General features: G+C 38.5%; 2 protein-coding genes across 25 annotated transcripts in view; one reads left to right on the top strand and one right to left on the bottom strand.

Annotated features, from left to right (window-relative positions):
- TTC19 (tetratricopeptide repeat domain 19) overlaps nt 1–15,438 on the bottom strand; it is a 46,358-nt gene that overhangs the window by 5,211 nt on the left and 25,709 nt on the right. The window contains exon 11 of one of the 5 annotated variants that reach the window (XR_001596995.2): nt 1,935–2,113. The exons of 2 other annotated variants lie outside the window; for them this stretch is intronic. Coding sequence is in view for 1 of the 3 variants with exons in the window: in XM_016145127.2 (XP_016000613.1) it covers nt 14,164–14,320 (157 nt within the window). In the remaining 2 variants the exon portion in view is untranslated. Of the gene's footprint in view, nt 1–132; nt 2,114–7,979; nt 14,321–15,438 lie in introns of those variants that run through there. 2 more of the 5 variants (XR_001596992.2, XM_016145127.2) reach the window with 2 other exon arrangements.
- The window catches only part of NCOR1 (nuclear receptor corepressor 1), a 171,474-nt gene that overhangs the window by 154,167 nt on the left and 1,869 nt on the right, over nt 1–15,438 (top strand). For all 20 annotated transcript variants that reach the window (XM_036223863.1, XM_036223862.1, XM_036223873.1 and 17 more), the window contains 5 exons: nt 5,824–5,964; nt 7,741–7,883; nt 11,641–11,694; nt 12,142–12,363; nt 14,672–14,848. In XM_036223863.1, the coding sequence (XP_036079756.1) occupies nt 5,824–5,964; nt 7,741–7,883; nt 11,641–11,694; nt 12,142–12,363; nt 14,672–14,848 (737 nt within the window). The remainder of the gene's footprint in view (nt 1–5,823; nt 5,965–7,740; nt 7,884–11,640; nt 11,695–12,141; nt 12,364–14,671; nt 14,849–15,438) is intronic.

Genomic DNA, 15,438 nt, shown 5'->3' with positions numbered 1-15,438 from the left:
CAAATTCCAATAAATGGTTCCCTTCCCAGCGACAACAGGGCTCAGTGTCCTCAATATCATAGCTTGTCAATCCATTGCAAGCATCAGGACTATTGCTTTATCCTTTGTTTTCTACCTCTTTTATTGTTTTTGTTTTTTTTTTCAGCCTGAGTTCCTAATCTGGCATATAGGGCAGTACAGATTGGCCATTTAAATGCATTAATGCTGGGAAAGTCTTTATCTTTGTCCACTTGGTCAAAGTAGGTTTTCCAGTTAGTAATTTTATCTGTTGTTTAAGGACACCGGTTTTTCATCCACCCTCCTGACTGCCTATGGGTTTTACAAGGGGTAGAATCTCCATTCAGTATTGTGTTCTTTTGTCCATTCCCATACATCATGTCCTTCAAATTGTGACCTCTTGTCACTATCTCTTTAGTGGAGGCACCCATACATAGTATTTAACTTCTCTAGTCCCTTTATAGTGGCAGCTTGATTAGCTCACTCAGTGGGAAGGCCCGAGTTAATCCAGAGTCTGCGTTGACACACACCAGAGCACATTTGGAACCTTTACTCAAGGGGAGAGGGCCTATGTAGTCAGTTTGCTAGTCCCTAACCTATTGGAGGCTTCAGTGGATAGCCCCAGATTCTTGTGGCTGTTGTCTAGGGTGTTTGGAACAGAGACATGACAGGATGCAACTGCATTAACCAGATCACTATTTAAAAGGCAGCCCTGCTTCCTTAGATATATGCCATCCTATTCACATACTCTTCCATTGTACCCCATCTGCCATGTCAACTGACAGGTCTGTTGGCTAAAGCATATATTTTTGTCAAGGCATCTGCTTCCTGGTTACCCAGGGATGTGGATGCCCTATGGGCAGGGACATTTACAACAACACGATCTGCCTCGGGCTCTTATAGGTGACCCCAAATTTCTTTCCACATCTCCTGTCCCCATAAGTATTTGTTCATAATCATCCACTCCTCTTCCTTTCCCCATTGTTCAAGCCACAGAGTCAGTCCTTTTAAAATGGCCCAACTGTCAGTACATAGGATTATCAGCCAAGGTTCATGTGTTATTATTAACCAAGCAGCTCTTACCTTAACCCACTGGCTACTATGGTTTGTTCTTGTTTCCACCTACATAGTATCAGTGGATGGTTGGATAGCAACTGCCATCCAAGTAGGTGGATTACCCTGACTAGAGCTGTCAGTACAGTAGGCTCCAGCTGAGATGTCCCCTGTTCCTATCTTATAGACTGCAGGGACCAACACAAGAATATGATCAGAGGCATTTGGTTCTCTGTAACCAATGGAGCCTACTAGTTATTGTATTTTGAAGACAGAGGGCTATTTGACAGGGTACTCCTCTGTATAGGTAGGCATGCCACTTATTCAGGGTAGGAGTCTGAGCTGTGGCAGAGGCAGGTTATGGAGTGGAACATGTCCATCCACCCCTTGATGGAGAAGCAAGTCCTCACTACAATGAGCTCTTTTTAGTAGGAGGTCCCACGTGCAGGAGCATCATATCAACTGCCAGAGTTGCTATTTTGTGGAGGTCACCTAATCTCTGGCAGCTTCCATATTTGAGACCAGAACACAGAGGATACTCTCTCCTTTTGCTGTTTTTGCCATAATCCCCACCCCATGCCTTCCATGGTAACTAAAATATCTAATTTAGATGGCAACTCTACCTGGGCAATTCCAAGAGCTTTAATCTGTTTGACCAGTACTTTTGCTTTCTCAGAAGCAGCCTGCTGTTCTGTTCCCTAGTCCCATACATGTCTCTTTTTAAGCAGGCAATATAAAGGGTGAAGGCATTGCATTAAGTGGGGGTATAAATGTTCACCAATACCCTAGAATCCTCATAAAAGCCTGTACCTGTTTCACGGTTTTTGGTATAAGGTAGGCTTGTATTTTGTCTACGATGGTCTCAGAGACAATGTAGATCTTACCTGACCTTACAACTCCCAAGAACTTTACTGCTGTGCCTGGACCATGAATTTTCTGTGGTTTCACTGCCCATCCTCTCTGTCATAGGTGGTCCAGCAAAACCAGCCTGCCAGGTTTTCTGCAGCAGAGTCAGATCTTCACAGATTAACATTTATGTCATCAGTGTAACTGGCTCATTTCACTAGAGTTGGGAAAGAAAACAGTAACAAATCCTGATCACCATTCCATGGCATATGGTGGGGCTGTGTAGATAGTCTCAAGGAAGCACTTGGAAAATCCATTGTTACCACCACCACTACCCCACATCTCCCCCCCGCCCCCCAGTTAAAAGGAAATTGATTTTGGGATTCAACAGCCAGGAGTATGCTAAAAAGCATTGGGCAGGTCCAACACAGCATGTTTCTAGGATGCTAGCCAAATTAATATAGTAGCAATATTAGGCATAGCTACATGAATAGGGGGATATTACCTCCTTCAATTCTCTATACTGTCCATTCTTCAAGAGCCATCTGGCTTTTTTACTGACCACGCTAGGGTCAGTTAAAGGCACTGTGCCCACATGGTGGAGCTCTTGGATAGTTTTGTCTATTTCTTTATGTCCTTCCAGTAACTCTTTTCTGTGGTGGTTAATTGACTGGCTCCCGGTTGGCATTGCCTCTTAATACTGATTTGATTACTTGTGCTTGAACGCCAGATTCCCTCAGAGGTTCGTAAAATCTTGCCTTGCCAAATGTCTTCACGACTGGGGAGGCAGGACCTCATACTCCCAGTAGTGGAAGGCGCCCAGTTCGCAGAATAAAGGGCACTTTTCTGACCATTACAGTCTGGCCTCCACAGGTATCTATAGCACTAAAAAGGCCAGATAATTTCCGAGGATAACCATGTAATTGGTACATTCAGTGCTAGTGCAACCAAAGCAGTTACCCTCTGTTCATTTCTGGAGGACCAGTCGACAGTGAATTCTGCATGAGACCTCTGGTCGCCCCTGTGGACCTCACCTGAAGACAGTCTTGGCCTTCATCCTATACTCAGGGGACTGGGGGGCACCCAATCAGAGTAGGTTGAATGAAATCCCAGGGGGTTCCTCTGAATCTGTTGGGGTGTCCACTGGGAGAACCGAGGGTGATATTGGGTAGAACTATTCTGGTTTTAATGCTTTCCATAATCCCAATAACACTGCATTAGGCTGACATTCTTCCGAGGTGCCTGTGGCAACCAGATCCTGCCAGATTTCCTTTCAAATTATCCTCTAAGCCCTTTGTTCCCTGCTGCCATTATTGCTCCTTTTTCTTTCCCTCTGTCCAAGTTCCGAGTGCTTCCCATAGCTTCATATGCACTCACGAGACCAGTTGGTTTCTCCTAGATCTGCCTTCAATTTCCCAACCCTAGCTTCTACCTCTAAAATTGGTGGTTAGCCTAACCTCCTATAAGAGGGGCCAGCCTAGAGCTGTGGCCATACGCTTTTCTTCCTTACCACAATGTACAATGCATAGTTTTTCAATCAAATGTATGAGACCAGCCAGCATTTTCAGGGTGTCCCTGTACTCAATGTGGAGGTGTACATGCATCTAATATACGGGCCACCCCTGCACACACACAAGTAGAGGATCAACCCGGGATTTTTCCCATAGATGCCTCGTTCCCAAGGCCTATTTCTTCAATCTTTAGCTGATCTGTCAATTGTTAGTACAGACAGACCCAGGGAAAGGTTCTGGGACTGAATCTACCTCCATAGTGGAGGGCAGGGAAAGACCGAAGACAAGAGGCTGGCCACTCCAGTCAGGTAATTAACAGTTTATTAAGGGATGTGTATATGTGAGGCACTTCTTGGGCAGCTTCAAGATGAGACGGATCCCTGTATTGCTTGGCAGATGCCAAAGAATCATATAGGGTAAAGGAGGGGAAGTCACAGGGACTAGTTAGTACGTGAATGCTGTAAGGTAAGGGAAATTACTTTTCATACCTGACCAGGTCGGGACAATGGCCTGTTCCAGGAACCAGCATGATGTAGTGGGAGGCAGGCAAGGGGTAATGGTTTATGTCGAAAAGAACACTGATTGTGATCAGACAGTCTCTAAGTGGTGATGGTGGGGAGGGGGCGGGGGAGGTCTGTGGGAAGCAGTCTTCTCCGTTCTGGCCTGGGTCCAGCTCACAGGTCAGGCAGCAGCCACATATTGGAATGGCCTCCTCCACAATGTACTGCACTTGGGTTTTTAGGGCAGGGTTTTTTTATTCAAGGTGGTAGACTAAGCACTGGCATATGTTAAATTATAATACAAGAATATGAACATTCATAAAATTGATGAAATGCTGAGAACAAGACAGGGATATCTGTAGGTCAACGATTCTAGCAAATATCTGGAAGACACAGTGGATTGATGAACCAAATTAGTGGAAGCCATAATTCAGAGCATTAAAAAGAGCAATTTGTAGCAGAAGTGCTTCTCCAGCCTGCCTACCAATCCCTCAAATTAGCAGAAAACATAAAGAATTTAAGAAGCCGAATGGTCTGTACTTTTTTAAACTTTATATTGTGTTTTTAAACATACACAGAAGTAGAGAGAATAGTATAATATGCCTGTATGTATCCATTGCCCAGCTTCAGTAATCATCAGCGTAGGGCGTTTTGTTTTATTTTTATCCCCACTTGCCTGCCTTCAAACTGGATCATTTTGAAGCAAATCTGAGACAGAAACTGTATGATCTTGAGGATAAGATGAAAATACCTTTATTTTCTTTTAAACAACAAAAATTCGGTTATCAAAGGAAAACTGAAAGCCAGATAGCAGTCATGGTTCATTCCTGATTCAAAGTACTGTGTAGCAGGTTTTGAGCAATTAATGACATTTATGAAAATATCCATTTGACTTTTTCTCTTGTAATTTCTGTATCACTACACCTGTGCATTTTAATGAGGAATGTTAAATTTCTTTCATTGGTTTTAGTCACATTACCTGGTTTTACAGGTTTAAAATGTTCATACAATCTATGTGCTATAACACCATTAATAGTTTTTAATCTATAATCAAAACACAGGAGTTTTCTGGTGTTCTAGATAGAATGTAAATGCTGCAAATCACACACAAAAAATGACTGAATATGCTATGTAAAATTAAAATATACAAACTAGAGTAAAATAAAATGGCACCAATGCAGAGAAGGTAATTGTGTTCTTCATCTTTCATGGAAGGGAGTTAATACTGTGTCAAGTTTGGTAAATCAGGAAAGGTATAAAATTATTTAGTTTTAGAGGGAGCAGCCAAGGAAATATAAGAAAAATGGTCAAAAATGGCCACCTCTAATTGGGTGGGGTTGGTTATGAACAATCACTAAGCCAGAAACTTTGTTTTTTGGTGTAAACCAAAAAAATTTGGTTTATCTCACAGTATCCCAACAAATATCATATCCATAAGAAGAATATTAAATTGAAGAGAGCTGCTCAGCCTTAAAATTTGATATAACTAGAGCCTACCTTGACTTACTAGACAGAATCCTTAGGTTTCAATTTAGTACTCAAATCCTTTATCTTTTAACTCAGTGGATAAATACCTGGTAAGTCAAGACTCAAAATCATCAGTAAAACTCATGAGGGCTTGCTGGAGTAGCTGGACAACGGGGTAGGTTGGTGGGGTCTGATGCTGAAGCACAGAGTGACTTCCTGATAGAGCCTCAGTTGCTGTCTGTTCCTTGCGCTGTTTGTATAATTCGACTCCCAAATCTCCCAGTGGTAAACCAGTGGTAACAGACTTTATTTATACCTGGAAACTTCTGCTCTAAATTGGCAGCTTTTGTTACTTCTCCTGAATGAGGTAATGAGTTAACCAGTTTGTTTAGGGTAAGCCTTAGGTGAGCCCTAGGAGCACAATCTAATATATTATATTATAATATTAGGCCTGGAAAATCCCCAGAGAGGAGTCATGTCTCTTCAGAGCCCTACGAGCCCATCTCCCCACCCCAGATTCCAGTTGTGCATGAGAAACAGGACAACATGCTGCTTCTGTCTCAGAGAGGAGCAGATCCTGCAGAACAGAGGTGAGGAGTGAGGTGTACCTCTTGACAGCTCCCATTTATGAGTATGTGTGTGTGTGCAGTGCCTTTCAGTTTTTCTTAAAATCAGTACCTTTTTTCTCTTTTGGGTTATATGTCATGATAGGACTCTCAAAGGATCATTTAGTCTGTTTTCTCAGTGATTAATGCTAGTGGATTTTCATGAGAAAATTATATTTAAAAAGGTCATAGGGAAAATTGTTCACTATTCTTGAAATTAAGTCCTTCGGGATCTTTTTGTAAACCTCTTTTTGGTTTATGTGGTTCAACCAACCATTTGAGTATGTACCATGTACCAAGAGCACTGCGGACTATATAAAGAAGAGAAGTAATAATTAATTAGTATTTGGGATGAACTGCTTTACATTATATTTCTTACCTGTTTCTGACCCTAACCTAACCTTATGAATTATTAGATGTTTATTCCCATTTGGATTAGACACCTTTGATTTGGCCCTTATCTGGTCCACTTCTACCATAGTGATTTATCTAAAACTTAGAATCAAAATAAAATAAAATAAAATAAAATAAAATAAAATAAAATAAATAAAACTCAGAATCAAGCACTAAATCATTAGCCTGGCATTTGAGTTCCTTTATGACAAGGCTTACATTATTCATCTCAGTTCTTGCTACTATACATCCTTATACCTCATTCTCTGTCCATATCAAGTTGCTTATTGATCCCTGAATTCCTTTCAGCCCATAATCATGGTGTTTTCTTGGTGTGAAACACCCTCTCATGATGCTCCGAGATGCTTTGAGTATGATTTGCCCATACTCAAATAAAAAGGGAGAGCCCAGCTTTAAACCAAAGTCTGTCTCACTCCAAACTGTTAGTGCTTTTCTTAAAATGTGCTATAAGTTATTTACTTATTGTATATATTCATTAGGCAATCAAATAAATGTTGGTACCTTTCGATGAAATGAAGAAAATTCATTTTTGAAGAAGGAATGATGTGAAATTTAATTATACATTTACCTGTCTTCCCCTAAGTTTGTGTGAATATTTTGAGGACAGGGACTACAGTCTGTTTTATTACCTCATCTGTCTTGGCAATTAGAAGATTCAAACATGTTCTAATATTTGAATGATGTATGAGTTCACATGATCTCCAGCTCTAGCTAGATCCTTGGAGGTCTTGCACTGTTAGAGGAAACTTGTTTTTTTAAATGTGTTTGTATAGGAGGCTTCCAATAAAATATGAAACCCTTTACACAAACTCAGCTCATCTGGTAGGGGGCTTTGAAATGATTGTAACAATTTCCATATTGTAGTTATTCTGTTTAAGTCTGACTGTTGATTGCTCATGTGTGAACTGTTGATGTTTTATAGACACGTGTACTTCAAAGTACTTCTGCTAATAAAACAGTTCCTGGTTAATGTAGTAACCATAAATACATCAGTGTTTAGGCTGTTGGTGGATACAGCATCATGATGAGCTATTTTTGAATTTTCCTGTTAATATCCATTTGCTGCTTATTCATTCTTTGTTAAGAATCTTTGTTCTAGATTTTCTCCATTCCAGCACTCATTTTATGATTTCATCTTTGAGTGCCAAAGTATTTGACTCTGTCCTCAAATATGATGTACTAACTGGGTTATGGTTAGATATTGCTCCTTAGGGTTGTAATTACACACACAAGATGGGGAAATAGTAGTTTCCCCAAATACTCTATATGACTGTTACTATCATTGATAAGAAAGTTCCCCCCAGGTTAGGAGTACACAATGGTAATAGACATAACTGTTCCTAATAGGAATGATTCCCGCTCACCAGGGAGTATAAGCTACTTGCCTTCATTCTTCACCAAGCTTGAAAACACGTCACCCATGGTTAAATCAAAGAAGCAGGAGATTTTTCGTAAGTTGAACTCCTCTGGTGGAGGTGACTCTGATATGGGTAAGTGGGATTTCTTTCATAAACCCCAAATAAAACATGCATTAATAATGGTATCTCCAGTGTTGCCTTGTGTGTAATCCTTGAATTTACAGGCTCTTTTAGGCATCTGTCTAATTCCATTTGATCTTAAATTTCCTTCTCAGTTGTCTGTCAGTATATGAAGTATTTCTATTCAGGAAAAAAAAACTTGCCACTTTCTAAAGCTGTCCATTTTGTCTAAGAATAAATTCTGAGTCTAGGAAACTTATGTGGGGCTGGATTAGCGCTCCATAGTTTTTTACTCACTGGTCTTAGTTTTATCCATTTGGGCCATCTCTACATGACATCTCTTCAGCTATTTGAAGACAAGTCATGTTCTTTGAGTCTTCTCTCTATGAATATCCCCAGTTGTTCATCACATGGCCTGGTTCTGAATATTCGTACCATCTCATTTACCGTCCACTAAAAACATTTTATTAAACTTCAATAGGTTCTGAGATTCATCATTATTCAGGGAGTCTAAGATTGTATTAGGGTTTTTTTTGTGGGCAACCTACACATTTTAAGTTATAGTGCACTTAGTATCAATATAAATATCAAGGTCTCTTTTGATGTGCTGCTCTTGATCTCTACCTTTCCCTTGCTATATTTTTGTAGTTAACTAGCTCCAAGTGTAGGATGCAGTCTGTGCTAGCACTGCTCCGACTACTTTTTCTACCCTATTAGTGTCTTTTTGGATCTCAATTCAGTCATTCAGCAGTCATCTGCAAATCTGATAAACCCACTATCTAAAGATATAATATCAGTATTAGTAGTAGCAAACAGTTATATATATACCACTTAACTATGCTTTCAGCACTATTCTAAGCATGTATATATATAAACTAATTTAATCCTCACAATCGTACATGCTACATATTATAATTAGCTCCATTTTGTAGTTGAGGAAACTGAGACTCAGATTTAATAACTGGTGCAGGTTACATAACCAGTAAGTAATAAGGCTGTGGTTCAAACTCAGGTATTACACCTCCAGAGTCTAGGCCTCTAATGATGTACTAACTGGCTTCTAACAGTTCTCTACTAATGACATCATTACCAGTCTTTTGTAAGTATCCAATAGGGTAAAGCTCTATGGCATCCAGACCTTTGGGTTGATAAGTGTTAATCAGAGCCTTCCTCATACGGTTATTTAGCACACTCACTTATACTATCACTCAGTCTTATCCATCTTTTCCTGAATTATATCCAGTAATACAGAGAGACTTTGTTAGATGTATTGCCAAAATCTGGGTATACAAGTTTCCTTTATTTTTGTGATCTATGGTCTACTAGTCTCCCAACCTTGTCAAAAGAAAGGAAATTATGGGCTATGAACTATAAAATACCAGTTGGATGTGTGTTTGGATGTGTGACACTTTGTGATTAATAAAGGTTGCATGTCAAAAAGAAAAGGATGAGCCCAGTGTCACTTATTACATGTGAACTTACCCTAGCTCTTAATTACCAGATTGCCTTAAGTGCAACAAATCATCTAAAAGATAACTATCGAATGTTGACCAGAATTGCTATAGACATCCATTCTTCTTTTTTTAAAAAATAGTATCATTCATTTTTGTCTCCGGTCTTCAATATTTTCTGAAAATGAAAGCACTATATTTTTGTTGGTCCTCAAACGTCACCAACAAAAATATGGTGCTCTCATTTTCTGATTCTCAGAACGCAGAGATGAATCTGTTAGACCATAGGGCATACAGATTTTAAAGCAGCCAGTTGTTGTTTCACCTTTGTATATTTTGTACCTATCCTCTCTAGTTTTGCCATTTTAATGGAGGAAAAATTATTGACAGGAAAATACCACATATGAATTGACAAAGCCTACTTTATAGTTTTGTTCTGACACTGTCCTTAGGCAGTAGCTCTCTTAATCATTAATTCAACAGTTATTTATTGAGCAGCCCACTATGTGGGTGCTTTTAGAGTGACAGATGGTGTCAACTCTCTGAAAATGCGTAATGAAATAAGTACCTAACAAGATAAAATTAATGTCTTAAAGCAAGTACTAACAAAATTGCTTCAGTCTGGGATTTTTTTGATTGCAAGAACTCCTTTTGATTGTGGAAAGGGACAATTAAGGAATTGTATTAAGGACCAATGGTTTCAAGGGACCCCAGAGCATATTCAGTCCTCACCAGGAAGTGTAACTGAGAAAGCCACCAGCAGCCAACAGGATCACTTCAACTCAGTGTCTCGCAATTCAGTGTTCCCATTGAGGATATCAGTGAATTTATTTTTCAGAAACCTTAAAGCTTTAAAACTATGTGATCTCTCCTAGCCATTGACACTAGTGGACAACTTCCCTCTTCTGAAGTAGTCTTCTCTTGGCTTTCAAATACTATTACCTTCCCTCTCTCTCTCTCTCTCTCTCTCTCTCTGGTCATTTATGTCTCCCTAAAAGCTCAGTCTTGCTTTGCCTGGCCCTTGATTGTTGGTTTTCCTAATTTTCTCCTCATGCACGAATCTGTGATTCATTTCATCTACTCTGGGAATTTAAACTATCTGCTGAAAAATCCCAAACTTCTAGCTGGACTTAAACTTTTTCTGCTAAGCTCTACTTATGAATCTTTGCAGACCTCATTTCTTCTTGAATACCTTACTGGTTCCTTAAATGTCTAAAATTGAATTAACATTCTACCTCTCCACACAGAGAAATCTCTTCCTCCTCCTTTCCTACCAAGTTTACCTTTATGGTGGCTCCACTAATCACTTTCTTAGCAGTACTTCCTCTCCCTCATGTTTTACCTGCGGATCTGCTGATGCTACTGCATCCTGTCAAGTCTGCCTCCTAACCAGCTCTCAAATATCTCCTTTCCCCTCATTTCTGAAGTTTGCCCATCTGTTTTAAATCAGAGCTTCTCAAATTTTAATATCCATCACAGGCACCTGGAGTGCTTGTGATATATGTGAATTATAGTGCCCCAGGAATCTAGGAGGTTGGTACTTTTATTAAGCCCCCTAGCTGATTCTGACTTGATGGCCTCAGTACCACATTTAACTGTAAGCTCCATAGTTAAAAGGAGGAGTGCATTTTAAGTACAGTATCTTAGTATTACTGGCTGAACTATATCAGATTGTCATTATATAACTTTTTGATAAATAAGGTAGATTTTATGATCCAACGAAATAAATGCTCAATATTGTCAAAAGAATGAGTCCTATTTTATAAACTTTTGTGATAACAAGGCTGTATTTATTACTTTGTGTTATTTCAGGTTCACTGTGAACCTGGCCCATAAGTAAGGAAACTGTCCTCTATAGTTGTTTTACAGTTCTTACTGAAGATTTTTTTCCTCTTGCCAGTTTAATCTCGGGCTGTAATCTCAGGCCGTAGTCTCAGGCTGCCTCAAACCTGTTGATATTTGCAGGGGTCATCTTAAAACCCAAACTTTCTTCTCTAGCAAGCCTAGATTCCTATTCTGAGAGCAACTTTTTCCTACTTGTGTTTCTCCAGCAATGCAAACTTTCTTTCCTTCCTCTGAGTTATATTACTCCTGTGCTAATTTTTCTACTTTACCAATTTGTTATTTCCTGATTTCCTTTGTAAAAAAAAAAAAAAAAATTTCCCCCCCACTTAATCTTCACTTAATGGGTAAAATGTAAGGTTGAGATCATGGAAAATAAAAGGTTAATTTTATTGCAGGATTTTTTCAAGACTTTATCTCTTTTGATATACATGTTTGTCACATCTCAATTAATTTGAATGTTTGTTTAAATACAGCAGCTGCTCAGCCAGGAACTGAGATCTTTAATCTGCCAGCAGTCACTACCTCAGGTGAGACTCGAAGTACATTATTTGCCAATATGAAATTTGTATGGTAGCAGTCACTGCATACCAGGGGACTGCTCCAGTATGCAGAAATGAATAAAAGCTCATCATCAGAAATACTCAATAGCAATAGAGTGAATTGACAGTCAATAAATACTTGTCAAAAAGATAAATGAATAGAGAATCAAAACTACTTTAAAAACTGTAGAAACTAGGAAACAGTTAAAGTAACTTAAACAGTTAAAGTGGGTGACTGATTCATTTAGCAAAGGTAAACAAATTTCCTTGAGTTATTAGTGAATTTGGATGACCTCTATGTGGACTCTCAGTGTTTAGGCAGCTTGCCAGGTGCTGTATGTATTCAGTGAACTGAAGGACTTTATGTAGTCTGTTCATATCTATTTCCTGATCTGCCTCAGAAATAAGCAGAAATGTTGTGGTTATCTCTTTCAGGCTCAATTAGCTCTAGAGGTCATACCTTTGCTGATCCTGCCAGTAATCTCGGTTTAGAAGACATTATCAGGAAGGCTCTCATGGGAAACTTTGATGACAAGGTTGATGATCATGGTATTGTCATGTCCCAAGCTGTGGGAATAGTGCCTGGTGGTGCCAACACCTCCGTTGTGACTAGTGGTGAGACACGGAGAGACGAAGGGGACCCATCACCTCATTCAGGTAAAGTTTTCATTTCAGTGTTCTTCTGTCATTCCCCCCAAAAAGCCAATTTATTCCCAAGTTCTAATGTATCACTAAGGGATTTCATTTTGTGCTCAGAGTAACCTCTGAGAGTTTACTACTTCAAAAATCTATTTTTTTAACCTGCTCAGGTCTTTTAGTAACATGAACAGAAATAAGGATAAAATTTTTTACCTAAAATGTCACCCTCCAGTGTGTTTTTATTTTTGTTTGCATTTAGTCCTTATATGTATGCATACATTATAATACAAGTGCCATTTCATATTCTGCTTTTGAATAAAAGTGACTTACTATTGTAATAAAAACTATAGGTTCAGTATAAAATAATTTTAAGCCATAGAAGAGTAAGAAAAAGGAAAAAAAACCCCTTCACATCACATTAGCCAGAAAGTTAGTGTTCTTTGATGCGCATTATTCCAGACATGTCACTGCATAGATACACATAGAAGGATAAATATGGAATGAAATCATTTTATACATCCGGTTAAAAGCACGCACACACAAAAACCATGACTCTAAATTTTCAATGTTTATATATGATCTTTTTTCTTAATCTTCTGATAATACCTCATGCTTAAAAAATTACATGGTCGGCAATATTTCAGGTTAGTTCATGATTATTTTCCTCTGTTATGAACCAAAAGCTCTTACTAAGGTTAAAAAAAGGTTAGAGTTTAGAGGTTTTTATAGTTTTATCAAACATTAATTTTAGAACAATATGGATTCACTTCCTGCTCTGAAAGATGAGCCTTGTCTTTCCCTTTCTCCTCATATCTTCTAATTTTTATTGATGTTAGGTGTATGTGTATTTTAAGATTATAATATTGGTGACTATTACACAAATATAATCCTGGTTTTTATCATGGCATTCCTTTTTAGTAAGGTCTTCACACTGTTTTCTCACAAACGGTGCTGTATTCCAAGATCTTTAATGCTCAAGAATGTCCCTTGTTGTCCTTAGATTGAAATGACAGCTTGGCAGGTTGTAATATTCTTGATACACACTTTCCTCAAAACATCCTGTAGACTCTTAACTTTTTTTTCTGGCAGTCATTGTGTAAGAAATAAGGCCAGATGTGCCTGTTTTTGGCAAGTGATAATGTGCCTGAAGAATCCTTTTCTCTTCAATTTCAGTAAATTAACCATCAGTATTTATTAGTAGTCATCATTCTGTATCAGATTTTCCTACTCACAGGAGGGCGTTTGCATGTGCGGGTTGAGTTCTACACTGAGGGAAATGTTCTTCTATTGAGTGTTCCTCTTATTTCTTTTGTCAGGCTCTCCATTTCAGAAATGCAATTATCTTTTTGTTAGTAGTCTTTGTCCTCCATATGTTGCCTTATTATTTTAGTCGTCTTGATCTCTTTCTGTTCCTTTTACTGTGTCTCAATTTTTTCTTTCATACTATAATAATTACCTTTTTGTTATGTCTATTCTGATCTTTATGTTTCCTAAGCCTTTTCACCTCATTCTTGGTTTCTCTATTCTTTGAGCTTCTTTTGTAAACTGGTTTCTTATATTTTGAAGTTTTTCTTAAGTATATAAAGCACCTTCACCCCTTGTTCTATTCTATCATCAATAGTTCAAGTAGAAGTTGCTTTCTACCCACTTTTTTCCTGTACACTGAAGGATATGGGGCAGGATGAAATTGTTCTGCTGGGCTGAGGAAAACATTTTATGATGACCTAGGCTCTGATCTCTTCTGAGATCTTTTTAATGTTTTGTTTTAGAGCCCAGTCGGGGCATCCCACTCCTGTGAATTTCTGCTGAGTTCACCAACTAAACAGCTTGGAAAAACAGAAAGGGCCACCAAGACTTGCCAAGCTTCTGCTGAGGTCCAATAGTGCCATGAAGGGGCTTCTGTTCTACAGTTGTTTTCCTTTGACATATTTCCTTGGGGTGGTATAACAACAGCTCCTGTTTGCTTCTCTCTAAACTGTTGGGGGAGGAGGTAGTGAGGATTTAAGAGTTTTGTCAACCTGCTTTAATTTTCTTAGCAGTTTCTGTGCTCCAAGGCCAGGAAAGAAATGATATTCCATAAATTTTAATTCATTGTTTACATGTTTTAAGTTTATGGCATGAAGATGTACCCCTTTTGTGTTTTGGTTGCCACAAGTAAATTCTGGCTTTCTTTTAAATATTTTTTACTTCATTGGGTACTAGGATCTGGATCCTTCATGCTACCATTCTGTTTCTTTCACTTAGCATTATATAATCAGCACTTTGGTAGGTTTCTAAGTTGAGACTATAATTATTATACAGTAACAATAATTTATTCCACTTTTAGGAGTTTGCAAACCAAAGCTGATCAGCAAGTCAAACAGCAGGAAATCTAAATCTCCTATCCCTGGGCAAGGCTATTTAGGAACTGAACGGCCCTCTTCAGTCTCCTCTGTACATTCTGAAGGTGATTACCACAGGCAGACGCCAGGGTGGGCCTGGGAAGATAGGCCCTCTTCAACAGGTGAGGAATTTACTACTAAAAAATATGTCTTAAAAGCAATTTACCTTAATGCCTCAGTGCTTCTTCTAAAATCAGAAACTTTGCTTGGTAAACTATATTTCCGTTACTGTATCATTACTAGGTTAGCTTTCCAGAATAGAAGTTGGGTACATATAATCTTATGAATGCAGGGTCTTATTACCATGGACAAGAGCCATGATAAAAGATCTCATCTGTTTGCAAAGCAAGTAAGTCTGTGGTTTCAGTTCTTTTATGAACTCTACCTAAATGTAATGTGCCACTCCTTATAGCCTTTCACATAGTCAGAAATGGGAAAAATAGTTTAAAAAGCCACTATCTCTCTTTAGGCTCACTATTGTCTATACAGATGGGTGTAAAACAATACTCTAGTATATTTATTAATGTTGTGACTGTAAGCTTTTTTTAAAAAAAATAACATCACTGTAATAATGTTAGTCTTGAAAAAGAACAGACTTTTTTTTTTTTTTTTTTTAATAAAACTGGGATATTTGCTATGGATTTAAGGGTTTCAGAGAATTACAAGCTGTCCTTTCCTTGGGTTAAATACACATATACATCAATGAAAAAAC

Source organism: Rousettus aegyptiacus, unplaced genomic scaffold (assembly GCF_014176215.1).
Source record: "Rousettus aegyptiacus isolate mRouAeg1 unplaced genomic scaffold, mRouAeg1.p scaffold_m13_p_6, whole genome shotgun sequence".
NCBI lineage: Eukaryota > Metazoa > Chordata > Mammalia > Chiroptera > Pteropodidae > Rousettus > Rousettus aegyptiacus.
Note: the sequence above shows the minus strand (reverse complement) of the source record. Positions and strands in the feature narration are given on the sequence as shown.